This window comes from Brassica napus, chromosome A2, assembly GCF_020379485.1.
Source record: "Brassica napus cultivar Da-Ae chromosome A2, Da-Ae, whole genome shotgun sequence".
Taxonomy (NCBI): Eukaryota; Viridiplantae; Streptophyta; class Magnoliopsida; order Brassicales; family Brassicaceae; genus Brassica; species Brassica napus.
Genome location: NC_063435.1, coordinates 15,588,854 through 15,614,356, shown reverse-complemented (window position 1 = coordinate 15,614,356; position 25,503 = coordinate 15,588,854). Strand labels below are relative to the sequence as shown.

The window sequence follows — 25,503 nt, the reverse complement described above, 5'->3', positions numbered from 1 at the left end:
ACGTGAGAAAAGCTTCTCACATCATCAGCTTTAAGCTGTTGCAAAACAACTCGACCTGGTATGTCTTTGCATGTACTTTTCTTTTTGTTATTTATTTAATATGCTACTACTTTGGAATATTATTTCTCAAGCAAAATTTTTAATTGCAGATGAGTGGTGGAAGTTTTTTGGATATAATGTTTCTGTTTTGCAGAAGCTAGCAATTCGAATTCTTAGCCAAACTGCATCATCATCTGGCTGTGAGCGTAATTGGTCTGTGTTTGAAAGAATTCACACAAAAATAAGGAATAGATTGGAACATCAAAGACTTAATGATCTTGTCTACGTTCATTACATTTTGCACCTGCAAGATAGGTAAGCTAAAGTTAAAATACAGAGCTGTGAAGTTTTAGAAGATAACTCTTAAATGTTCACATGTTCAGGTTCTCCAAATGGAAGAGGTCATATGATCCGACAGAATATGAATCCACTGATAAAACTGATTTCTGGGTAATGGAAGAAAGTGGAGAAGCTGAACTAAATTATAATGAACTTGAGAATGCACAAGATGTAACTTCTTAAACCTTAAACTCCAACGGTAAATACACTTTCTTGTATACTATATAGGTTTCTTTGGCTATGATGTCCATTATTTAACTCATACAATTTTCATATTTTCTTTGTTTTACAAGGTAACGATGTCGAAGTCTCATTGTTTCAAGATGATACCACTGAATAAGTTTGACATATATTATCATTCTCCAACTGACTTTTTATAATTTGTTATGTTTTCATTTTCATTATGTATTCAAGATTCAGATAGTATCTTTATTTTATGATATTATTTCTAGATATTAGTCATCAGAAAATTTATATATATATATATAATAAATTAAAACCCTGGTTTGACTGGTGAAACTGGTCCGACCAGTCAACCAGTGAGTTAGGCCTGGGCATTCGGGTCCTCGGGTCGGGTTCGGGTCGGGTCTTTCCGGGTCCGGGTCTTTCGGGTTGAAGAGTAGAGGATCCGATAGGGTAATTTTATTTTTTCGGTTTCGGATCGGTTCGGGTTCGTCCGGGTCCGGGTCGGGTCGGTCCTTGATTGTAAAACCCGGTAATACCCGACATTTTTTGGTTTAAAAAAAATTCGGTTCGGTTATCGGGTTTTGGGGTCGTTTTGAGATTTTTGGGTCTATTTTTGTGTTCACGGTCGGGTTTTCTCTAATTTCGGGTACAAAATAGAATTTTCGGGTAGAAAATGCCTTGTGTACCCGAAATGTACTAAAAACCTGCAATTAGCTACCTGCAATGCTTACAATTTACAGACCTGCAATCGCAATGCTTACAATTTTACTAGCACATTTTAAACTTAATAGCAACAATAACAAACTGATCAAGTAGTTTCATAACATAAATGTCATAAAACCCACACACAAGTTTAACATAAATCATAAGTAGAGTAGTAGACATAACAATTTAACAACAACAAACTGACCAAGTAAAACTTCAAAAAATAAAAACTAGGCAACGAGAAGGAAAACACAATAACAACAACAAACTGATATTCAGTCTTGAGTCTCCAACAGCCGCAATCAGTAGCTTTCAAGCTTGAAAGATAGGTTCAAATTCTGAAAAAAAAAACAGTGAAGATCATTATAGTGGACATAAAGATGAAAGAGATTAGAAACTAGAAATTATACCTCTCATAAGAGCATCTTCTTCTTCTATCAGTTTAAGCATTTTTTCTTTTCCTGGGGTTCCTTTTCCTTTGAGTCTATTCTCACATTTGAGCCACTGCTCTGTGCACATCAACACCTCTATCATATAGTGTGTCAAGCAGCTTCTGCTTGGATCTAAAATTTGGCCACTGGTGCTGAAAGCCGACTCTGAAGCAACAGAACTCACTTGCATTGCAAGTACATCCCTAGCTAACAATGATAGAACCGGATACTTTGCACTATTAACCCTCCAGAAAGAGAGTACATCATACTCTAAACCACCTAAAAGGTTTGGAATCTCTACATTCTCTTTCAGATAAGTATCCAACTCACTAGTATTTACCTGAAATCCGGTTTCTTGAATAAGCTCTTTGTAGATGTCGTTCATGCTCTCATAGGCAAGCCCATTACCAAGTACTGTCCTCTGAGACACTTCATCTCCTAACTGATCTTGTGACTGAGATTGAGACTGAGACTGAGACTGAGATTGAGAAGATGGTCCTTGTCCTTGACCTTGAGACTGACTATTAAACGTTGAACCCAAACCACCACTGCCACTGCCATTGTACAGATCAAACAAAGTCCTCAAAATGTCCTCGATTTCATCTTCCAAATGAGTAACCTCAACCGAGCCTTCTCCATACAACTTCTCAAATAGCTTTTTGGTAACCTTCATCTTCTTGGTTGGATCAAGAACACCAGCGACAATGACAAGTTTATTCATCTTCTCAGGATTTGTCCCAAATGGATTCCAATACTTGCCTAGCTTCCCTAACATGTTTGCTGCCTTAGACCTTAAAGCTTCATCAGGACCAGGAGCTTTGCTTAAAGCAGTGATGTTTCTCGTGACTGTGACGATCGCATGATACAATTTATGCGCAGCAATAGAGTTTGTTGCAGACAAAACCAAAGTAGCTTTGTAGAAAATGATTAAGAACTGGACTAACCTATCCACTGCTTCCCAATCATCTTTAGTTGGTGGCCCAACTCGTTTTTTTCCATCCACAATCACATTGAAGTAGTCGTTGTAAGGCTTGTCCTCAGCTTCCATCTTCTCAAAAGCCACCCTGAATTTCATTGCTTGTTCTAACATCAAATAGGTAGAATTCCACCTAGTTTTCACATCTAACGGTAAGCTCCCTCTCTGGATTCTTCGTGACTCTACATGTCGCTCAAACGAAATCTGCCTCGGAGTTGAAGACCTCACAAAATAAATGGCATTGTGAATGGCGTTGACACTGCTCTCTATCTCCAGTAAACCTTCTTTAACAATCAGATTGAGAATGTGAGTAGCACACCTAAAATGCAGATACTTTCCATCTAGAACCAGTGCCTCATCCCCATTTTTCTCAATAAAAGCTTCCTTAAAGTTCCTCAATGCTGAACCATTCGCTGTGGCATTATCTACGGTTATGCCATACAATCGTTTGATACCCCATTCCTCTAAGCAATCAAGAAGTACCTTAGATATTGTTGATCCTTTGTGATCATACACATTCTTGAATCCAATGATGAGCTTCCTCAACTGCCATGAGTTGTCAATAAAATGAGCTGTGATCACCATATAACTGGAACCGGTATGAGGAGCAAGCCAGATATCAGTCGTCAGTGACAGCCGTTGCTTGTTCTCGTTAAGAAGCTTCTTCATTTCCTCTTTCTTTTTCACAAAGGTCTCAACAATATCACGGGTTGCTGTTCTTCTAGAATGAGGCACGTACAGCTTAGTTCTCTCGCAGAAATTCCTCCAAGCTACGCTCTCAACCCAAGATAAAGCCAACTCTCCCACAACCATCATCTCATTCGTCGCTTGTCTGAAGACAGATTCAGATACTTTGCACACTCTCATGTTACCATCTTCTCCGACATCTAAAGCTCCTTGATTATTTTCTTTGTTCACAGAGAGCCATGCTTGGTAAGACTTGCACGCAAGAGTCACATGTTTCTTCAAGCTTGTTGTTCCTGATTTTGTTGCACATGCCATCTCTTTCCCACAGTAGTTGCAGATTGCTCTATCATTATCTTCTTTCTTTCTACTGAAGTGCTCCCATACCTTTGACGTCCTCTTCTTTTCTGATCTTGAACCACTTGCGCCTTCTGGTTTCTTACGTTTTGCTTTCTTGCGAGAGATTGGAGTCTCAACTTCATCTGCTGATTTATCTAACTCTGACTCTGAACCATCATCACAAGACGCCATCTACATTATAGACAAGACAACATTAAACTCTAAACAAGAAAGAAGCTTCAAAGAAAGATCAAAGATGTATAGACAGAACATAGGAACAGAAGAATGTCAAACTCGGGTTAAAACAAAACCATAAACACAAATGACAAATCAGTAATCAAAATTGGATTAAACCAAAAACATAAACAAGATTCAAATCAAAAGTTCGAGGCTTACCCTAGTTCGATTTGTTGACAACGCTGTTGCTGATGAAGAAGTGGGTAGGGTTAGGGGAACTTGATTCTGATGAGATTCCAGTTTGTATTGTTTGATTTTGGCTTTGGAATTTATAAATCGACAAACTCTTCGATTCAATTGCTTATGGGGGAGTGGAACTGATTTTGGAAAGTAAGAGGTTAATGGTACATCGGAGAAGGGAATATTTGAAGTAGGTAGGGTTGGTTTCGGGTCTAATAAAACCCTATCGGGTATAGGGTAATTTTCGGGTCGGGTACTATACCCGCGGGTCCTGAGCAGTAAGACCCAATAGGGTAATTTGGTTATACCCGTACCCGACCCGAACCGGGTTTTTCGGGTCGGTTTCGGGTCGGTTCCGGGTCGGGTTGTCGGGTACGGGTAAAATGCCCAGGCCTACAGTGAGTACGCCGAGTTGGTATCCGATCCGGTTTTTAAAATATTGATGAGAAGTGAGACTTGTCAACTTTATTGTAATAGAGATAAATGTCTTATATATGTATTTGTTTCATTTTACATATTAATTAATAAATTCAATTTTTAAAAAATAGTGTTAATTCTTGAAATATTGTACATATAGTCTAAGGATTCCTTCTAAAGCCCAAATTTAATTAAACCGACAAGGACAAAAGCGAAAGTCGATTAGTGGGGTCAGTTTCGACAATTTGGAGTCGGTGTTTTAAACGGCTAGGGTTTTCAAATCCAACGCACATGCTCTCTATATAACAACAGCCGCATGAAACCTAAACAGATCATCTCCACTTCGCGATTGATAGTTTGTAAATCAGGCTTCATTTTTTTAGTAGGGTTGTTGGTAAATTAATGTTTCGCAGGAGCCTCCCGGGCTAGTCTGAAAATAATAATTTGAGGAATTAAGCCCCAAAGCTCCTGCTAGATTGATGCCATTCGTGTTGCAGTTCTGTCTCAAATCTTATCTGGCTTAACTGTGTCAAAGCAATGTCTAGATCTCGTATTCTTGATCGTTTTAATGGTCTACTGTTCTGATATTTTTTGGCTATGATTACAAAATTATCCGCGCTTCTGAGGTTTTAATCAATGAAGTATATTCGGAAAACAATGGTTGAATTTCTTAATATGAGCCAATGTTCTTTTTGTTTCTTCGTTGTTAGTGTGTAAATGTTGAATTTGGCAGTGATGATTAAATCTAACAGCTTTACGCCAGTTCTGCTTCAGATAATTCTTGATTGAAGAAGCTGTATATAAACTCTGAGCCTTTTTTTTTTTTAAATTGCATTTATTCTCTTTTTAATTGCTGATGAGGAAATCCAAATTTGCGAGGTGTAGTGGAGCTGAGACCCTGTTTACAGGGAGAACCCCTTGGCAGAAATTGCAATTTCTATGAAGTTTATGGATTAACTGAGGCTCTGTCTTCCTAGTCTGTTTTAATGGTTATTTTACTCGTATTCTGAGCTCAGCTATACACTAGCAATAACCAATATGCTCGTAGTCTGAGTAACTCAGACATTGGCTTTGTCTCTGTATTTAGATGTTAATTATCTTTGTGGTTGCTGATTAGTTTGATAAAAGTTGCCGCCGATGAGGAAATCCAATTTTGTGAGGTGCAGTGGAGCTGAGACCCTGTTTTCAGGGAGAACCCCTTGGCAGAAACTGCAATTTCTGTGAAGCTTATGGATTGACTGAGGCTTTTTCTTTTTAATTGATTATTGATTCATATTCTGAGGTTAATTATACACTAACACAGTGATTAGCTGTGTTAACATCAGCTTTGTCTTCTTCTTTTTTTAACACTGAATGATTCTATTGCAAAAAAAAATCCAGAGGATCAGGCTTTGTGAACAACAAAGCAATGAAGAGAACAGAAAATAAAAAAACAGAGGTGGAACACTACTAGGTAACGTAAGCCTGCCTGAGGCACGATGGCCTGACAAAGAGGAGAGAAAAGAGGCTCAAGAAAATATTGAGTCTGTTGGAAGAGATCTTTTAGCTAAGCTACCAGAGGTATTTGCACAGGATATCATTTCTTGCTCTATAATGTGCCGTAGCCAGACCGGCCCCCATTGATATAAGATTGGCTCCTGCTACCCACAATGACGCTTTCAGTAGTAGACACCGCCAAGATATTACGACCAAAAGAAACATCTTCCAAGGACCCATGATGGAAGACTGAAAGCAGTTGAGCAATGCTAGAGATTAGATGATTACGTTGACTTGCTTCATGTTAACCATGCTTTCCACCGCCCAAAACATCAGCTTTGTCTCGTGTTTAGTTAGTTGAACAACCAACTAATTGTTTTTGCATGTTAGTAATTAATTTCACTGCAGGTTTATAATGGTAATTGCTCGTCCTGCGACGAACTTGAGATATAATGGTGAAGACTAAAAGTTAAAAGCTTTTTTAACTAATCAGAAAAATTTTAAGGTTTTTTTTTATTTTAAAATTAAATTTGAATGTCATGTCTTTTTGTATGGATACCTTATGTATAATTTGATCAAAGAATAAATTCTTTTTACCTTGATTGTTAAAGTGATCTTAGTTTCAATGAGATATCTTACAAAAGCGTCACCATCTGTAATGCAAACCAATTTGTTTACTTTTTTTTTTTGATAACCGTGGTGATCCGACGACCGAAGTCAACCGACTAGTCCCACGAAGTCCACGGCATTCCATGTATTCTTGTGATTTAAAGCTAGTCCGAGTAGCCACACGGAATTTCGAAGCCGGGTCCGTATTGGGGCTGTTACTCCCTCAAGACCACTAGCCCACAACCGCGTGATTAGAATTTGTTTACTTTTGTACAATTGTAAGTTTTTTTTTAACGTTGATTTATTATGACATTACATTTATGAGAAAAATTACATAGACGATTTGACAACCGACAATATTATCTGCCTTATGAAGATCTACGCCTAACTGCATCATCTGAGTCGTCCTATGAAGATCCATTCATGACCAGATTTACTTGCACTATGTTGAAGATTCTTTGTAAGCTTTTTTTTTTATGAACACATACAATTTTAAGTCTTATTTCTCAATTATGTGTGAAGCTAGATTGCATGGAAATGGAAAACAGATACACAGAAACAATAACGTTTCAAAAAAACGTGGAAACGTGATTTCTTTTGTTTATTTTGGAAACGTTTTAGAAACGTCTATCAATATATATACATATATATAATTAATTAATATTTGTATTTATTTTTATTATATTTAGTATATCTTAGAATACAAATAAACAAATAGTCATTCTATTTAATCATACGAAAATAAAACAAGTCATCATTAAACATCAAAATCATATAAAAACTCAAAATAACAAAAATTCATTACTTAAATATTAAATAGCTTAACTAAAACGAAAAATCATAACAGTAAGTCAAAGATCAATAACATCATCTTCAACCACATTTTCATTAGCTTCATCAAACATGACCGGTATAAAAATAACAAACTAATCCTTATATTTATTAACTTTTTATATAATTTGTTCTAAAAAAGAGTTTTTAAACGTTTCCAAAACAGAATCGTGAGTTTCCATAATAGAAACGCAAGTTTCCATTAAGTTTCCAAACTGAAATTTTTAAGAAACAAGTTTCCAATGAATTTCCGCGAGTTTCTGTGAGATTTCGATTCCGAAACGTTTCTAAAACGTGAAATGGACCTTCGACGAAGTTTCAATGCAACATAGATGTGAAGCCTTTAAATTCTTTAAATTTTCTTCCGTTGGAAAAGAATTATAAAAATAAATAATAGCAAAAAAGGAATAACTTAGTTTTGTACTGTTGTAAGTTTCCAAGACTGAGGTTCTACCAGATCACCACTCAGTTATATGAGCATTTTGTTTATACAACACAATAACAAATATTGACTCAAAGTGTCTATTCCGCAAAGTACAAACAAACATTTGTGATACACTGAAAGACTAAAAATAAAGTCAATTAAACAGAAGAAGAACTCAATGAACTTTAATACTCATATAAGAGGCATGAATTCAGAGTAACATGAAATGTGTGATTACAAACCCAACTTTTACATTACAAGAACATTCAAACAACTATTACACAAAAAGATTAAGTCTTTCTTCTTACCACAAAAGAGATTTAAGACCACCATGGGGTATCACCAGTCCTGAAGTCAGTTTTATCCCATGGAACAAATAAAACCTTTCCACTATCATCGATGTCCGCATGAGCCAAGGCAAGGGACTGTTCCATTGAATTGACTAATATCACGTTGCAAATTTCAACACTTATTACTCTTATTAGTAATACTACGTAAAAAAAAATCAAATTTAGTAGTAGAACCAATGTATTCAAACAATATATGACACATTGGTAGAAAGAAAATTCAGAAAATATATATTTTGTGTTATTCACGTCATTATGGCCTTATCTTCAATATATTAACTATGGAACAAATTCAAAGTATTTTATGTATAATTTGATAAATAAACACATATATAGACACATAAATTTAAAATATATGTGATACATCTGCTAAAAAGAATAATAAGACGAAAATTAAGGTTCTTAGAAACATGCAAAATAAATAATAGTGCAAGCTAGCTCTAAGTAGTTCCTAGTAGTTCATATTACACATATTAGCTCTAAATAGTTTCTAGTAGTTCAGGGTTTACCTACTAGTTTGAAGCACAAGATAAGTTACTCAGTCCTGGCATAACTATTTTCCAAATCGAACCCGCAAAGATCCGATCCAAAATTTATAAATACCCGAATGGGGATGAAATCTTTAATCCCAAAAACTTGAAACCCGAATAGACCCTAAGCAAACCCGAATGGATATCCGAACGCCCGCCCGTACCTGCCCCCTTCCTCTTCCTCATCCACGAGATTCTCTGAATCATGGAAACATTTTTTTGTGTGGGTCCTTTCTTTGTTTCAAATACTGGAGGATACAATTTAAGTGCTCTAACTTCATATGGTATAGCCCATTCAAACATACGAGGAACATTATAGATTGTCCGACAATACGCCAATGCCTAAAATTCCACCAAAAAGTCTTTTGTACAAAACTCTTGTAGATGGAGGTCTCTTTCTACGTTCAAGAACTTGACAGCAGCTACTACATGAACACATGGGATTTTGCCTATATAAAAGCACCTGCAGCTGCAAGTTTTTATAGCCAAATCAACCGTATAAAACTTTCAATCACTACCATTGACATTGTACTCAAGATGAAAGATGTCTATCTCAGTAACATCTAAATGCCCTCCTACCAAACATCTTTTTGACAAATCCTTTTCCACTATAGGCACAAGCTTTTGTGTGAATGGTATTTCAGTTGACTTCTTCATATGTTTGTTAAAGCATTCAACTATTTTCTGAATGATAACATTAATCATTAGCAAGTAGTATTTTCTCGCTTTCCTAAGAACACTATTAATAGATTATGTTTCATTGGCTGTGTCAATATTGTATATGTCTCCTTCAAAGTAACATCTTGCCCATTTTTGCACTTCAACACCTTTCTCCAGATACGCCACTGCAGAATTGATGATATCAATCAAATTACCCTCGAGCAACTTTTTCTCTCAAATAAGAGATCAGATTGTAGTATTTCGGGATCGAATCCACATGGAGCATGGGCACACAATATACTATAGAAATCAAGATTAAGCTAGACAAAAATTATTAAAGCAATAAATAAAGCAGAAAACAAGTGAATAGTTATTGTAAGATACTCCCTCCGTTCCTTAATGATAAAACTTTTAGAAATTGTTTTTTGTGTTTTCTATGAAAAAAATTAATTGACTTTATTGAATTTCTATTGGTTAAAAGTTATTGAAAACATAAAATTACAGAAAATGGTACATTTATTATGGCAGTTTAATATGTTTTCTTAATATGTGTGAAAATACTAAACAGTCTATATTTGTGGAACGGATGGAGTATATGAGATGAAATCTAAACTTAGGATTTCATGCAATCAGAATTATCAATTATAGATGCCAAGAGTGTGTGATGAACCGTCCTAGAGCTTGAATGCAATAATAAGATATTCAGCTCTCGCTGCAAGTCTAATCAGATGACTAAGTTCTATGTTCCAGCTCTCGTATGCGAACAAGGAATGAGTGTTGATCGATACTATTGTCGATCAACACTTCCTTAGCCAAGCGTCAACGTCATAATCAATATGTTCAATAGATGATCAGAATAGCTCTCGCATGCGCCTAACAATCTAGCTCAACAGAATTATTATCAGGTAAAGAACTTAATTTCGTAGTTTTCTATAATTATAGGTTCAGGGTTCTATTTAGCTACTTTAGAACACAAACAGTAAGATTAAATCTGTTGAAGGATCCTAATTATATCACCCTAGCAGTTTTATGTTATCAATAACCCATCAAAACCCTAATAAACCCTAAGTCTAACAAGATGATTACTCAGACATAGTTAAGCAATGCATAAACAATGACTAAATAAATTGCATAATAGAACAAGGTAGAAATACTGGAGTTCCAATACAATATCTCTGAAGGAGTTCTTGATCTTCTCTCCAAAAGATACTAAATAAAAGCCCTAAGAAATATGGTGTGGTAAAGATGTGTAAGGTGGTGTTTTGCTTAAACAATGACAAACATTATAAATACTAGGTATAAAGTTGGCCAAGGGCATTATGTTAATATCTGGAACTTCTGGTCTTGAATCGGCTGGAATCAAGTCGTACCGATCTACTCGCTCAGGTGTTGAGCGACACCAAGGATGAGTGGCGATCAACATTTCTTCTGAATCTTGACTATGACTTCTGATTTTTTGAGCAGCTAAGGTTTCCTCATCCATAATCTCAACATTGCTCCAAAACATGCATGGAACTGAAAAGACCCTAAATAGACTCCAAACATAACATAATGACTCTAAAAATGACTTATACTATGAATAAAAATTTGTAAATTCCATAGTATATCAATTGACTTTCTGGAAAAGCACCGTGAAGATCCTTAAACTCAGCCAATGTATACGTATGTTCACAATCTCTAAACTTACTCGCACAAGTATATGTGTGGTTGACAACATGTCGTTTGGCATTATGAGACTAATGCCAGATACAATACCCATGTTTGGCCATTGGGAACACCTCACACAATGACTTAATCAAGCTTACTGTTATATCCGAAAGAAATACAAACACGGGTTCGTCTAATATCATTGACTTCAACTTATATATTCATAAACCACATTTAGCTATCATCTTTCTAACCATTAACTACCCTAAATGCAATAGATTTATGGTGATGATTAGGATCGTGAGCTGTCGCAACAAGTAGAAATCCACCATAAACATGCTTAAGATGTGTTCCATCCACAATGATAACTTTCCTCATCACTGCAAACCCTTCTATGGAAGCCCCCAATGTGAAAATAGATACTTAAATCTTTGGGCCGCATCCACTTCAACATAACTTATTGTGCCATGATTCTTCTACTGGAGCATGTACATATAAGAGTATATCATAGAAAAAGTCTCTTCTAGAGAACCTCGCACTTCGTTAGCAGCTCGCCTTTTTCCTCTCCATGTTGTGGAATATGATACATCAACACCAATCTTGTGGGTAACAATAGTGATCAGGTCTTTTGGAGTTGGTGTGTCATATTGATATACCATGAATTTTACCCATTTTTAGCCATGGTATATTAGTGTTTTAGGAACTATTTATTCTGTTTTGGAGTCTTTTTAGCATATTTACAGGTTCAAAATTTTTTTGGAGAAGAGTGATGATTTGAGTGCATTTTGGAGATAAAATGAGAGGAAGTTCATAGCTGACCATCAAACAAGTCCAAAGGTCGACAATCAGAGACAAACATCGATCCACGCACATCCTGTGCCGTCGATAGACAGCGAAGCGTGCAAGACCCGGCTAGGTTTCCAGCCGACTTAAATCCCCAGTCACAACACATTTACAGAAATACCCCTGACTGACTTTTAACATAATATTTATGTGCTCTGTCATTGTTCTAGGCAACACACGCTTTCATATTTTCTACTTTTCACAGCAAATAATTCTTAGAGTTTTTAGCAGTTTGGAGAGAAGAACCAAGACTCATTCAGAGATTTGTATTGGAACTCCAATATTTCTAACTATATTCTATTTATGCATTTTATTCAGTTTATGTTTATGATTTACTTTGCTATGTCTGAGTAATTCGCATGGTAGATTAAGGGTTCAAATAGGTTATGAGTGATTAGCCCAAAATATATAATTGCTAAAGTGATAAATATCATTCAAGGAATTGTTATTAATGCTTGTGTTCAAGAGTAGCTAACTAGAACCTTGAACTTTGTCTTGTGGACAACTACGTCGGTAGGTTCTGCACCAGAATTAATTCCCTTGAGCTAGGATTGTTTAGAAACAAGCGACAGCTGATTTAGACAACACTAGTGAACCTATCGATCAACTCGCTAAGGCCTGCCTAAGGAAACATCGATCGACGTTAATCTCATAGCATCGATCGACGTTAGATCCGTATCAACAAGCGAAAGCTGAGATATTGGACTTAGTCAAAACATAAGACTCGCATGCGAAAGCTGGATATCTTTACATAAGAAGTCGAGTTCTAGGATTGACAACCTAAGTATTCTATACCTCTATAATCCTGATCACCTGAATAGAAACCTTAGATCTAGCGCTTTCATTTAATTATTTACAAACCTCAAACCAATCAACTGCCTTGTTTGCTTTTCTTGCTTATTTACTGTTTTAAATATTTTACCTAGCTTAATCACATCTGATTAGGATCTATTGTGTGTCCTAGCTCCTTGTGGATTCGATCCCTAAGTACTACAACTGAACCACTTATTTGAGAGAGTAAAAGTTACTCCTTAGGGTAATTTGAATGATATCACATATCTATCGGAATATTCTTCACCCAAAACAGATGCTACAACTTGTGATGTGCCTTTTTCTTCTATTTCTGAGGGTACTTGTAGTTACAACTAAGCATATATGCAACTTGATGTAAATCTAACCATCCAACGATTTGAATTCTTAAGATTTGATACTCGCGAATCACTTACTACCTTATTTGTCTCCTTGACATTTTGCCACATATCTTACAATATCCGACTTAACTGTTTCATACTCAAAACAATTCTTAGGTGAACCCCTCTGAACTAGAACTTGCAAGGGCTGTCTTAGTTCTAAATTATTGACCCTTAACAAACTTTATACCATCATCCATCCTTGATTTACTACTGTGGTGGCTTCAACTCCCGGTCTTGCGGCTTCAGCTTCCGGTTTTATGGCTTCAACTACCGGTCTAAGTTATGATTTACTACTCATGCTCAAGATTCTCATTCATCTCAAATTCTTCATGTTGTTTGTCTATGTAGAGCATGATAACACCATCCATCTTATTCTCAACAATTGCATTTTCCTCGGTTGCATATTTATCAATACCCTCTCTATCAGAAAGACCAACGTAGCTATCAGTTCTACCATCCTCTCCTGAAAGTGGCAGACCACCATATGTATCATTTATGTCATTGTTGATCTCCACAGGTAGAACACTTCTACGGTTCTCATTATTCACTTGCATTAGATAACCCAAATGTCTTCATCACCAAAAATATACGATGACTTGTTCGCATACAAAACCATTGGAACGTAATCCTTAACATCCCATCTACCTTAATCTTTCTGAATGTACGCTCAACCAATCCTAAATATGTAAACTCCTCCACATATGTCTTCATCACTAGAGTGTGAATTTCATCTTCTTCTGAGATCTATCTTATATAAGCCCCATCCTTGATGTAACTTCTCCCTTAGTCAAAACATATGATTGTTATAGTATTGGCCATAGATTTCCCTGAGAAATAGAATTATGATTAGTTAACAATTTAAAGAATCCAAGTTGTTCAAGAACTTTGGTACATAATTGTACCAGTAATCTTAGTAATATTCGTTTTGCTTTAGTAGTACTAGTAGTCCAGTAGTACCTAGATTTTTTTTCTTTTTATCGATTTAGCCCTTTTAACCGACCACGAGTGTGTTATGCAACCCAAAATTTCATGAAAATGCTACTAAATTAACTCAAAATAAGCTTCAAAATCACCAAACGGAGCTAATCAGGATGAAGAAGAACGAATGTGGTTGGGAAGAGGGAATAATGGACACGTGTGAGAGGGAGAAAAGTAGTTTGGGCGTGGGATCCGCTGGTAGTTAGAGTTTAATCTCTTGAGTTTAAGAGAGTGAGATCCGCGTTTATTAAGATAATGGAGTGACAACATGGTCCGTGACCTCTTTAGAAAATATTTAAAAGAAAAGGAAGAGTGTGTGGAGTCTGTAAGGAGTGAGGTGTTAAAGAAAAAAAAAGGGTAATAGGATAAGGTAAAAAGAGGGAAGTAAGAAAATGAAAGAGGTAGTGAAAATAAATGTTGAGGATGTATGGCAATATAAATTAGTTTTCACACTGCCTTTGTTTCCACATTGCCACATACTTTCAGTTTTTTTTTTTGCACCGGTGACATAATCATCAGTGAGTTTTAAATGGGTTATTAAGGAACCTAAATCGGTTATTAAGGAAACTAAATGGGTTATCAATTATTAAGCTCATATTCTCAGTGATTCTATTCAGAAAATAAATGGGCTATTTGTTAGTATGACCATATCCTCAATGATTCTTGTGAGAAACTAAACAATTCTATTGGATACTGCCAATTTTGAAATTGCCATATTATCTTAATGATATTTTTTTTTTCTCTTTTAGATACATTTATTAAAGGCCTTCATATATTTTTTGTTTTTTTTGGTATAAAATTCAGAAACTTATAAAAAAGGACAAATTAGAAAAAGAAAAAAAAAGTAAAAGGCCAAAAAAACCGTTATTGAGCTCGGAAGAGGGAAATTCAAATAAAACATATCAACGGATACAAAGCCTAGCTTGTTGGAACGAAAACCCTAGTCATCATTCAGAAGAAACCATCTCCAATGAACACACACCCGCAAAAAAAAAAAGACATGAGTGATAAAAACAATGTCAAAAAGTCCTGGATGTAAACATTGAGACACAATTACATAAATCTGGGGGAAAGAGAAAGAAGAGAACGATAAAGAGCAAAAGAATCAAGAACGATCCTCACTTGACACTGATTCCTTAGAGCTTCTTAGAGGGTGTTACTGAGTATGTGCACAGATGAGGTTTCTCACAGCCATTTGCAAAGGTTCGAACAAGCTTCACTTTTGAGATGATAGACAAAGGATAAGATTCTATGAAGAGTTTCATGAGCAGTGTGCTGAAGATGGAGATATTGGACATTGGGACTTGATTTTGAGTAAGTTCTCAGTCTCATTTGGACTAAGTCTAGTCTCCAAAGTCGAGCTAATGACTGTAAACAAGCACTTGGTGGAAGACAACCCACTAGTAAGTTTTCTTTTATTGAAAAGAAATATGTGTTGTAAATTACCAAGTGTCGGTCGATATCCGCCCATCCAGAGTGACGATTAATACCCCATTAGTGTCAATTGACACTCATCCCGTCTCTACTTTTCTTTATTTTACTCGAGTTTTCTTTGTTTCTTTTTCCAATACATGGTGATGTGTATAGCTTTGGGATTCTCCATTTGGAAATGTACGGTGAAAAGCAACCAAACCGATGTGTTGTTCAGACGAAACTTTATACTCCACAACTATATTGAATCTGTGTTGCCAGAGTGATTCTTTACAACAGCCTTACAATCGGATTCCCTGTTGTCGAGTGCCTGAAACTAATACTAATTTTGGAGGTGGTACTTAGGTGTTGTGTAGAATCTTCACTGAACTGGTTGGCAATGAATGAAGCTGTAAAGAATGAATCACAATTAGAGAGATGTTTTTCATATTTAGTTTTTTGAATGAATGTTAAATTTATTCATCCGAAATACCTTTTTTAACAATGGAAATCACTAGAGAAACTTTCCAACTCGAAAATCGTTTGGAAGAAGTGGAGATTGCTTCATCGACTTCCAAATAACACTTCCTTGCTTTTTCATAGCAATTACCCATAGTACATTGAATTGAAGTGATCCCGTTCCTGATTTGCTTGTCCAAGAGGTTGAGCAAGCGGGACTAAGGCAGTAGAGAGCTGCCAAGTTAACTTCGTGCTAAAAGTCTGCTTATAACCCGCATTTGGAGAAGAAGAATAGATATATCCAAAAGAGGAACTAGGCATTGAAGTGACGCATCTCATCTCGTATACATTATTTGTGAATGGATTTGACATGTGTCATCACCATATTATTTTGAAAGAAAAATGATGATATGGCATACTAGTAATGATGACATGGTTTGGAGTTAATTATGACATGTACATTTACTTTTAATGTTGATTTGTAATTTTGATAAGTTTTTGAAAATATGATAATAACTCATAGATCATCAATAAATATAACAATAAATACTATAAGAGTAGAAATATAAATCTAATAATATTTCACAATTTTTGAAATATTATTTTATTTTATTTTTATAATTGTATAATTTTAATTATAAAAACAATTCTTCAAAACTCTATACATTTTTTTTTTAATTGTAATTTTTCTAATCCTAATACCATTAGCTTTTATTTTGAAATTTCTTGGGCTTTTACAATGGACTTGTACATGTTTGAAACTAAAAAAATCGTGATGTCTGAGACTCGGATTGTGTCTTGTAAAAACCAATTGGAGTAACGCTACTTTCACTGCTTTTCACAAAGATTTCAAGATTGATGCTTGTGATGAGGTTCTGACAACAACTGGCTTAAGTGTAATGGATACCAGAGATTCTGGTGGGATGAGCCAACTGTGTCTGAGCTAAGCCTTCACCAGAATCATCACCTTAATTCGGGTTCCAGCTAATCATATGATTTATGATTATCGCTTTGATGCTACGTTAGTCCTCTTGTTCAGTGTCAACACCATCGCTTTTTGTAGTTTATTCTCTTGTTTGACTTGGTCAAGAAGTTATTGTGTTCAAAAGAGGACATGATTGATGATTCTGTTTATGTATAAATTTAATCAATTATCTGTTGAATTTTTAAATCTTTTTTAAACAGAAAATGCGAAAGTTGTGGAAACAAACTCTCAACGCACTTATCGTTATGACTTTTAGGGTTTGTTTTGAATGTTTCAAACCCTAATCTCGGGCTAGAAGAAAACAAAAAGCAAAAAAAAAAGCTTGATTAGGGTTATTGGGTTTTGACAAATGGAGATAAGATCTGTGAAGCGAAAGAAGAAGAAAAGAGAAGAGATTATCAAAGTAGATAGGATCAGCCACCTCCCTGACTCTCTTCTTCATCAGATTCTCCTCTTACTTCCTCTACAATGTGCAGCTATAACCAGCTCACTCTCGAAACGATGGAGATCTCTCTTTCTCTCATTGCCTGATCTTGATTTCACTTCCATTAATGAAAACCCTAAACCACCATCTTTCTCTTCAAACTCCATTTACCAACTGCTTTCTCTTCGCCATCACCGCGACGCCAACAATCTCAGATCACTTCGTTTTCGTACTCCAATCACATTCACAAGTCTCAACTCCTTGATCCGTTTAGCTGTTACTCATCAGGTTCAAGATCTTGACGTTGAAGTCACTACCAAAGACTACTTCAACTTCCCTCGTTGGATTGTTACATCTCAGAAGTTAAGAGCCTTAAAGCTCAAGTCAGCCTATCCTGGTTTTAGATTACCTCCTTCATCATCAATCTTTGGAGGTTTTCAAAAGCTTACTTCACTCTCTTTATCTCTTGTGATTCTATACAACCAACCATATCTCTCAGATTTCTTCACAGATCCAAACTTTCCTCTTTTAGAGAAATTAGCCCTAGAAAATTGCTTCGGACTCAAGGAACTTAGGGTTTGTTGCCGTCTTCTCCAAGAGTTTAGTTTAAAGAACTCTTTACAGCTTGATAGCTTAGAGGTTTCTGGTAATAACCTTCACAGACTTAAGGTAGTGAGTTGCTTTCATTCATACTCAGAAGAGAGCGTTGTGAAGATTAACACGCCGAATCTCAAAACGTTCCTATGGAACTCAAACGCAGTCACAACAACTGTTTATTTCTTGGACAAGTTAATTTGTCTGAGAAAAGCTTTCGTTGGAGTGCTTTTGCTTCATCAAGATATCAATTCTCAGAAACAGAGATTACTTACTCTCTTGTCTGAACTCTCTCATTCCTATAAACTACAACTTGGAAACCAATCTGTGGAGGTTTATACAACTTACAATACATCTTCTTCTGACGTTATTTTTTTTTGGTTAACACTGTCTTATTAATGTTGTGACAGATTTTGTCAAGCAAGAAAGGATTAGTAAAGAATCATCTTCCACCGTTTCACAACATGAGATTCTTGGAACTGCAAACACGTTTCGACCGACACAATGTTCAAGCATTGTCATGTCTGTTCAAGAGCTGTCCGATGCTTAACATACTTCTTCTCAAAATCATTAATGATCAAACGAGTGAAAGAAGGGTAAGTAATAAAGAGAACCAATGCTTTCTTCTTCCCAGATTTTTAAACTGAATTTGTCTTCTCATGTTTTGACAGCAATGGAATAATGACTTGTGGGATATGTCTAACTCAGAGATTCAATACTGGGAATCTCAAACCTATGAAGTGGAATCTTTCTTGAAAAATTTGGAGTTTGTGGAGATTCATGGATTCTTAGAGTGTGAGAATGAGATGAGCCTTGCTATCTTTCTGCTGAGACATGGAAAGGCTTTGATCAAGATGACTCTGAGATCAAGTTTCCTCTGTAGAGACAATCTCCGGAGACAGATGATAAGGTCACAGTTAATGGGATTCTCAAAGGCATCTTCCAAAGCCAAAATCTCATTCCATTGAAAGTTTTTATTCATAAATCTCTCTGTTTCAGGACTCAGGTTGAATAGCTATTACAGTTTTCTTTCTGTTGAAAACTTATATGCTTCAAGAACTATTCTGTTTCGCATGTTTATTGTAGAGCTTGATCAAGTAACTCGATCCCTTTTACCACTTTCCAGAGATCCAATGCCTGCAAATTTATATACATGTGTTTATCAATCAAGTTTTGTAAACAAGTAATGTGCATAATAAACATGTCTAAAAGTCTCAAATCCTCACAGAGCCTAAGGTTTATAGTTCTTGACAGTAACAGTTTCAATCACAACCACACTGAAACTAAAGACATCTGATTTGAATAAGAAAGACCCTCTGGAGACATGCACCCACTTCAATAAAAAAATAAACCATAGTGTTGTAGTTTTAAAATAAGGAATGGGGATGGTTAAGGAAAATTAAAATGTTAAGAACTTATCCCACAGGTACAACTCGGTTCGTATTGGATGAAGTTTCATTGCCTCCAAATATTCTAGCCAAGCCAAAGTAAGAAATCTTTGGATTCATATCCTCATCTAACAAAATGTTGCTCGCTTTTTTAGATCCCTGAGGATGATCCTTAGTCTAGAGTCTTGATGCAGATATAGAAGTCCACGAGCGACAACTAGAATGATATTACAACGCATCTTCCAATCTAATCGCTAACACAGCTTCCGGTCTTTTCAAGGATAGTGTTATTTTTTTATGAACAAGTGACAGAAGAAGGCTTACCGAAGATGAAGAAGTTTAAGCTTTTGTGTGGCATCTATTCTTACAACAACAGTTAAGGCCAAAAATCAGGGATCAGCCACCAATGGCGTGTTGTAAATTATTTGACCATTCCAGTTTCAATCCTATGTGTTGAAAGAAGATTTGTAACAAAAATTATATTTTATTTTGGAAGATGATAGTGTTATTGTTTGTTTTATATAAAGTTGGATAGCTGATCGTTATAAACAGTCTATACGAATTTGGTCTTTTAAAGAATGGCTCAGTTGGACAGAGATAGGATTACCAGTGGTTCTTGCAATGCGACACAACACAACCTAATAGGAGTGCCCAACTCTATTTTTTTTTCTGCAGCGGGATCAAGAAGCCAACCTAGTAATAATCTAAGAAACCTTGACGAGAGGAAAATTATGAGTCTACTATTGTTCTCCTTATCATTTTTGCATTTCATGCTACAAAAGGCTGCGGCGGCCGCGCAGGAAGACAACCATGTATTCCAATAACAACAAAGAATGCAAAAACAAATAAAAATCGAATGCCTCAACATTTCTTCGAATCAGTTAAACAAAATGAAGAGTTGATCAACCTTTTTATAATTTCTTAGGAATCAAAACCCCAATCTCGATCTTTGATCTACTTTGTCTTCCCGCTTAATCTCACTCTCGATCTCACACCTCTCTCGATCTCTCGTGTGTATAAGACGAAATAAAGCATAACAAGACGCACAAGATTGTTTACCCAGTTCGGGATTCGATGTGAATCTGCCGGCTTGACAGTTAATGGTTAATATGATTGTTTAATTTATTTATTTTAATATACCATATACGAAAATTAAGTACTCTTTTCCTCGCTGAGTTGAAAGCCGCCTTTATACCACCTACGTCGCGTCTCATAACCGATTAACCTCCACCACCACGCTACAAGTTCGAATAAACCCGAACCGCCGTGGATCTACAGAAGAGACACTGCAGAAGGCTTGGATCTGACCCCACCATTATGATTCGTAAAGTCGGAGACTACAAACAACACCGGTGTCCCGCTACACCTATGCCGCCTTATGAAAAGATTTTTTTTTGTTTTTTTCTGAATTGACATGAACGAAAAAGAAGAAGCATGACCTAGGGTATCGACCCTTTTCTTACCAACATATCAGAGCTGGACTTCTTCGGACTCAAACAAAAGATGATTAAGGACGGGGGCTTTTTTTTTTAAAAAAAATCACTATTGGATTCTATTATACTAGGGTCTGTTTCTGTAAAAGAAAAGAAAACCTTTGCTTCTTTTAATAAAAATGCCACCAAATGTGAAAAAGGTTATAAAACAAGAGGTCAAAAAGAGTGGGACTCACTTCATTGGTATATTATATGTGTTCGAATTTGATGTGTAACTTTCAGTTAAATAGTAACTATTGGTTTGCACGCAAACATAATATATTTCGCATATTCTGAAAATTTAAAATATAAGATATACAAAAAAAATCTATTTTCTATTATATGATTAATATTATTGTTTAATTTATTTTAATAATATAACATTAAAATAATGGAAGATATGTAAATTGTTATCAAATCTTTATTATTAAAATCATTAGTTATCATATATATATATATATATATATTATTCACTTTTGGTAATTTCGTAGATTATATTTAAGGAAAGAAGAAAAATAATAATTGTGGTTTGTGAATTAATTTCATGGTTAGTTTAATGAAAAGTATATAATATATGTTTAGTGGACCAACATAATTCTGTAGAGACTTTAAGAGTTCTAGTGATAACACGGAAAAAATGGCTTATTTCAACATGAACTTTACCCGTTGTGCCTATTCCTTTTCGAACTTTGTAATAGTGCGTACTCCATACTGAACTAAATAAAAATTTAAATATACTACATGAACATTAATGCATCATGCATTTTCATTACCGAACTTTTAATAGTGCATATTCCATACCGAACTAAAAAAAAATTCAAAAATACTACATGAACTCTTAGAATTGTGCTTCTATATATATATTGATCGTCAAAGGTGTTAGTCATCCGCTAGTTTATCAAAACGACATTGTTTTGGACGAATTCTTTAAAATTAAAAATTAAAAATACTACATGAACTCTCAAAATCGTGCTTATATATATTGACCGTCAAAGGTGTTAGTCATCCATTAATTTATCAAAACGCGTTATCTTGGATAAATTCTGTAAAGTTAAAATTTGTTTTTTGGGAAATTCAAACTCTCACACTGGTGGACAAGTATAAAGTAAATATATGAATTAGTAATAAATAATTTAAACTTATAAAATAATAAGTTTTAAAGGTAAATTTATTAACATAAGTAATCATAGATTTATTTGATAAAACTAAAACAATAAAAATTTGATAACATTTATTTGATTAAACTAAAAAGTATATACTCCCTCTGTTCCTAAAAGAAAAATTTTCTAGAGTATTCACACATATTAAGAAAACAATTAACTTTTTACAATTGAATGTATTATTTATTTTACTATACATTTTCCAATAAATATCAACCAATAGTATTCAATCAATTCAGATATTTTCAATTAATGTTTCTTAAAAGTATACAACTTTCCAACATTAACTACTAAAAGTACCTTAAAATTTTGAAAATCTATTATTTTGAAACAAAAAATAAATCTAGAAAATCCTACTTTCAGGAACAGAGGGAGTATAAGTTAATGTTTACACGATTTATAAAAGAAAGTTATTTTGGTTTATAGATGTTATCCAAAATGACGTTGTTTTGATAAATTAACAGATGACGAACACCTTTGACGGTCAATATATATAGAAGCAAAAATTTAAGAGTTTATGTAGTATTTTTGAATTTTTGTTTAGTTCGGTATAGAATATATACTACTAAAACTTCGGAAATGAAAAGGCACGATACATTAAAGCTCATGTAGTATATTTAAATTTTTGCTTAGTTAAGTATGAAATATGCACTACTACAAAGTTCGAAAAAGAATAGATATGAAGGACAAAGTTCATGTTGAAATATGCCATTTTTCTAGTGTCATAGCTAAAATGTTGTAATGCTTCTATTTTAATATATAAGAGATAATATAGTTAAAGTACAAATATTAATGTAGATTAAAGTATATATACACACAAAATAACAAAAATTCCTAGACTTTACAATTTTCAATTTGAAAAATATTAAATCATTTTTATTTCTAAAATATAACTTTTAAAAATTTAGATATAAAATTTGGTATATATACTTTTACGTGATAAAATAAAATATTAAAAGTTAACTAATATTTATATTATTTTACAATATAGTGGAACGAGTTACGATTGATATTTTATGACTATTAATTTTTACAGGTTATGTCATTAATCATGCATAATATTAAGTAAATATGAGACAGAAGAAATATATTAATTCATTTATATTGAAAAAATTATTAAAAATTTAACCACATGTTAAAGATATGTTACTCCGTTTCAATTTTAGTTTGTTAAAAATAAAGTAATACCAATACGAGATACACCAAATAAATGAAGATGAATGTGTTGGTAAGGATGACAAAATAAAATAAAAAACCGTGTGGGTAAATTTGTAAAGTTTAATCCCTTTGTCACTATCATCTATTGAAACAACTTAATAGCGTATCTGGTCTTTGGGATGTCCTCCCTGACTATATTCCACTTCTTTACTCTCTTTGTCCTGGTCTTACATCGTTGAACTTGAGCTATGCTACTGTCCAAATGCTTGATCTTGTCGAGCTTCTTAGTCAATGCTCGAAACTGCAGAAGCTATGGTTGTGTACCATGCATTTGATTGTTCCACGTTTCGACGCTATGTTGGTTTCATACTACTAAATAAGACGTCTCTCAGGTAATGGACTTAATAGAGGACAAAGGTCTCAAAGTTATTGCCTCGTGTTGTGTAAGGAACTGCGAGAAAAAAAAAGGAACTGCGAAATTAAGGGTGTTTCCATCTGGAGCAGATAGTTGATGAAACAAATATAGCTCGCTCTGAGGGAACAAGGTCTGGTCTCTGTGTCTGAAAGCTGTCCAAATCTTGAATCTGTTATCTACTTTAGTGTCCAGTTTACAAAAGCAGCTTTAGTTACCACTTCAGTGTGATGGAGCCATTAACACAGCAGCCACTTGATGAAGGATTCAAAGCCATAGTTCAGAGATGCAAGGATCTTCAACTGACAAGGCCTTTGAATACATTGGGATACATGCCAAGAAGCTTGGTATGCTATCAATAGCATCTGCTTGGGACAGTGATTTGATGCTTCATCACTCGTTGTCAGGCTGTGAGAATTAAAAGAAGCTTGAGATAAGGAATTGCCCATTGGGGAGCACTGCCCTACTGGAGATTCATCTTCCATATGTTCTTCCTCTTCATATTGTTTTCACTAAGATGTTAGAATCACATCTGCGATAGAAGCATTTCACAGCATGTCTGTGAGTTAAAGTTTGGAATCCAAAGAAGCAGCTAAAATCATTGAGATAAACAGTAAGCAAACACCAATGTGCTGATACTTGCAAAGACTATCCAAAAACTACAAAAGTTTACCTCAAACCAACACAAGAAGCAAAATTTGAAGCAGTAGTAATGTCTTTGGCAAGAAGGACATAAAAAAGCAAGGATTACAGTGTATCAACATGAGCTGGTCATGTGGTTCTTTCCATCGTTTTCAGCAGACTTCTTGATAGATTCAAGAAGATGCTCTATTCTGTATTTCATTACAGGCTGACCATGTCGAGTCTTCCTCATCATTTTCCCTTTTGCTGCTTTCCTCCGGGACTCGGCCTCTTCTTTGGCTTGTTTCTTGGCCTGAAATGCCTCCTCCCTCTCCCTCCTCGCTTTTTCCATCTCTTCTCGTGTCTGCTTGTACACCTCCTCTACACCGATTCTCTTGTGAGATTTACCCTTATTAGCCACCTTACTACTACTCTCTCCAGTCTCATCCTCTTCATGAAAGCTCTGCATCTTCATCTCATCCTTTTCATGAGAGTTCTGCTGCTTCAGCGACTTCCTAAACTTGCTCACATGCTTGGCATTCTTGTAGAATTCTTTTTGCTTTTCTGAAAAGAGAAAAGTTAGCGCAAGTAATAAACATTACTTCAAGCCTAGTCTGAGGAACTCCAAACAGTTATCTTATTTTTTTTCTTTTTCTTTCCAAACAGTTATCTTCTAATGCTTAACATCACAAACATAGCCATCATATCATCATTCTAAAGCTAACGTTCCTCCTAATCCTCAAAGCAGCTAACTCTATCACAAGATTATGATAAAATAAAAAAAGATCTCTTACTGATGACAGCAGGGTTGTAGTGACTGTTCTTCGACTTCAAGTTAGCAAAAGTTTGGAGTGAAAGACCACCGCCTCCCAACCTCTTCATGTTCTTGTTCCTCTTCGTCTCGCTCTTCCTCGTATCAGTGTCATGTTCATCTCTTTGATGAAAGTTCTTCATCTTCGCGTGATTCTCCACAAAAGAGATTACGAACCCTAATTTGTAACCTGCGGCGAGTCTGGAGTCTTCTGAATTGGGGGAACTTGGATCTAAGTATAATTACAGCACTACCCTTGTTTCTTTTTATTTTTGAGAGAGCTACATTATTAACTTATAATTACGGAATGCCCCCACAATATTTTACAATTAGGATTTGTCGTATTGGGCTAATCCCATGTTACACCATCTCCATTCTCCAAAGTATTCGGCTCTAGACCGTTGACCATAAAGGAATATAAAAAATATGAAGAAAATAAATGAAAAGGAATAAAATAAAAAGAAAATCTATTCATTTTTTAATTTGATAAGAAATAAAGGAAATATCAGGATAGCACTAAAAAAGTTTTTATCACAAA

General features: G+C 35.1%; 2 protein-coding genes and 5 non-coding genes across 8 annotated transcripts; 6 read left to right on the top strand and 1 right to left on the bottom strand.

The window, feature by feature from the left end:
• Positions 1–4,940: 4,940 nt before the first annotated feature.
• LOC125589655 lies at positions 4,941–5,082 on the top strand. Its single transcript, XR_007325824.1, has one exon. It is a non-coding gene; the product is annotated as a small nucleolar RNA snoR134 (small nucleolar RNA).
• A 43-nt stretch (positions 5,083–5,125) lies between these two features.
• Positions 5,126–5,216, top strand: LOC125589652. The gene has a single exon (XR_007325821.1). It is a non-coding gene; the product is annotated as a small nucleolar RNA U36a (small nucleolar RNA).
• Positions 5,217–5,257: 41 nt separating this feature from the next.
• On the top strand, positions 5,258–5,351 carry LOC125589582. The gene has a single exon (XR_007325753.1). It is a non-coding gene; the product is annotated as a small nucleolar RNA Z223 (small nucleolar RNA).
• A 34-nt stretch (positions 5,352–5,385) lies between these two features.
• Positions 5,386–5,497, top strand: LOC125589594. The gene has a single exon (XR_007325765.1). It is a non-coding gene; the product is annotated as a small nucleolar RNA Z278 (small nucleolar RNA).
• A 169-nt stretch (positions 5,498–5,666) lies between these two features.
• On the top strand, positions 5,667–5,778 carry LOC125589595. The gene has a single exon (XR_007325767.1). It is a non-coding gene; the product is annotated as a small nucleolar RNA Z278 (small nucleolar RNA).
• A 10,868-nt stretch (positions 5,779–16,646) lies between these two features.
• LOC106405574 (putative F-box/FBD/LRR-repeat protein At4g03220) lies at positions 16,647–21,984 on the top strand. The gene is made up of 3 exons (XM_013846099.3): positions 16,647–18,276; positions 18,354–18,539; positions 18,615–21,984. Exons 1-3 carry the CDS (start codon positions 17,275–17,277, stop codon positions 18,909–18,911), a joined length of 1,485 nt encoding a protein of 494 aa, XP_013701553.2. The 5' UTR covers positions 16,647–17,274; the 3' UTR covers positions 18,912–21,984.
• A 1,177-nt stretch (positions 21,985–23,161) lies between these two features.
• Positions 23,162–25,222, bottom strand: LOC106430045 (rRNA-processing protein FYV7). 2 transcript variants are annotated; one of them, XR_007323377.1, is made up of 3 exons: positions 24,949–25,222; positions 24,207–24,718; positions 23,162–24,065 (listed from the first exon to the last, which is right to left on the bottom strand). XR_007323377.1 is itself a non-coding variant. In XM_013870821.3 (2 exons), the coding sequence occupies exons 1-2, from the start codon at positions 25,106–25,108 to the stop codon at positions 24,291–24,293; spliced, it is 588 nt and encodes a 195-aa protein (XP_013726275.2). In that variant the 5' UTR covers positions 25,109–25,222; the 3' UTR covers positions 24,120–24,290. The 2 variants fall into 2 exon arrangements, 1 of the variants encoding a protein (XP_013726275.2); XM_013870821.3 differs by lacking the exon at positions 23,162–24,065 and having other exon boundaries at positions 24,120–24,718.
• Positions 25,223–25,503: the final 281 nt, after the last annotated feature.

Coding starts and splice junctions, on each gene's coding strand:
- LOC106430045 (XM_013870821.3), bottom strand. CDS start 25,108: ATGAAGAACTTTCATCAAAGAGATGAACATGACACTGATACGAGGAAG. Junction 24,719..24,948: donor CTACAACCCTGCTGTCATCA/GTAAGAGATCTT, acceptor TTCTCTTTTCAG/AAAAGCAAAAAGAATTCTAC.
- LOC106405574 (XM_013846099.3), top strand. CDS start 17,275: ATGGAGATAAGATCTGTGAAGCGAAAGAAGAAGAAAAGAGAAGAGATT. Junction 18,277..18,353: donor TTGGAAACCAATCTGTGGAG/GTTTATACAACT, acceptor ATGTTGTGACAG/ATTTTGTCAAGCAAGAAAGG. Junction 18,540..18,614: donor ATCAAACGAGTGAAAGAAGG/GTAAGTAATAAA, acceptor ATGTTTTGACAG/CAATGGAATAATGACTTGTG.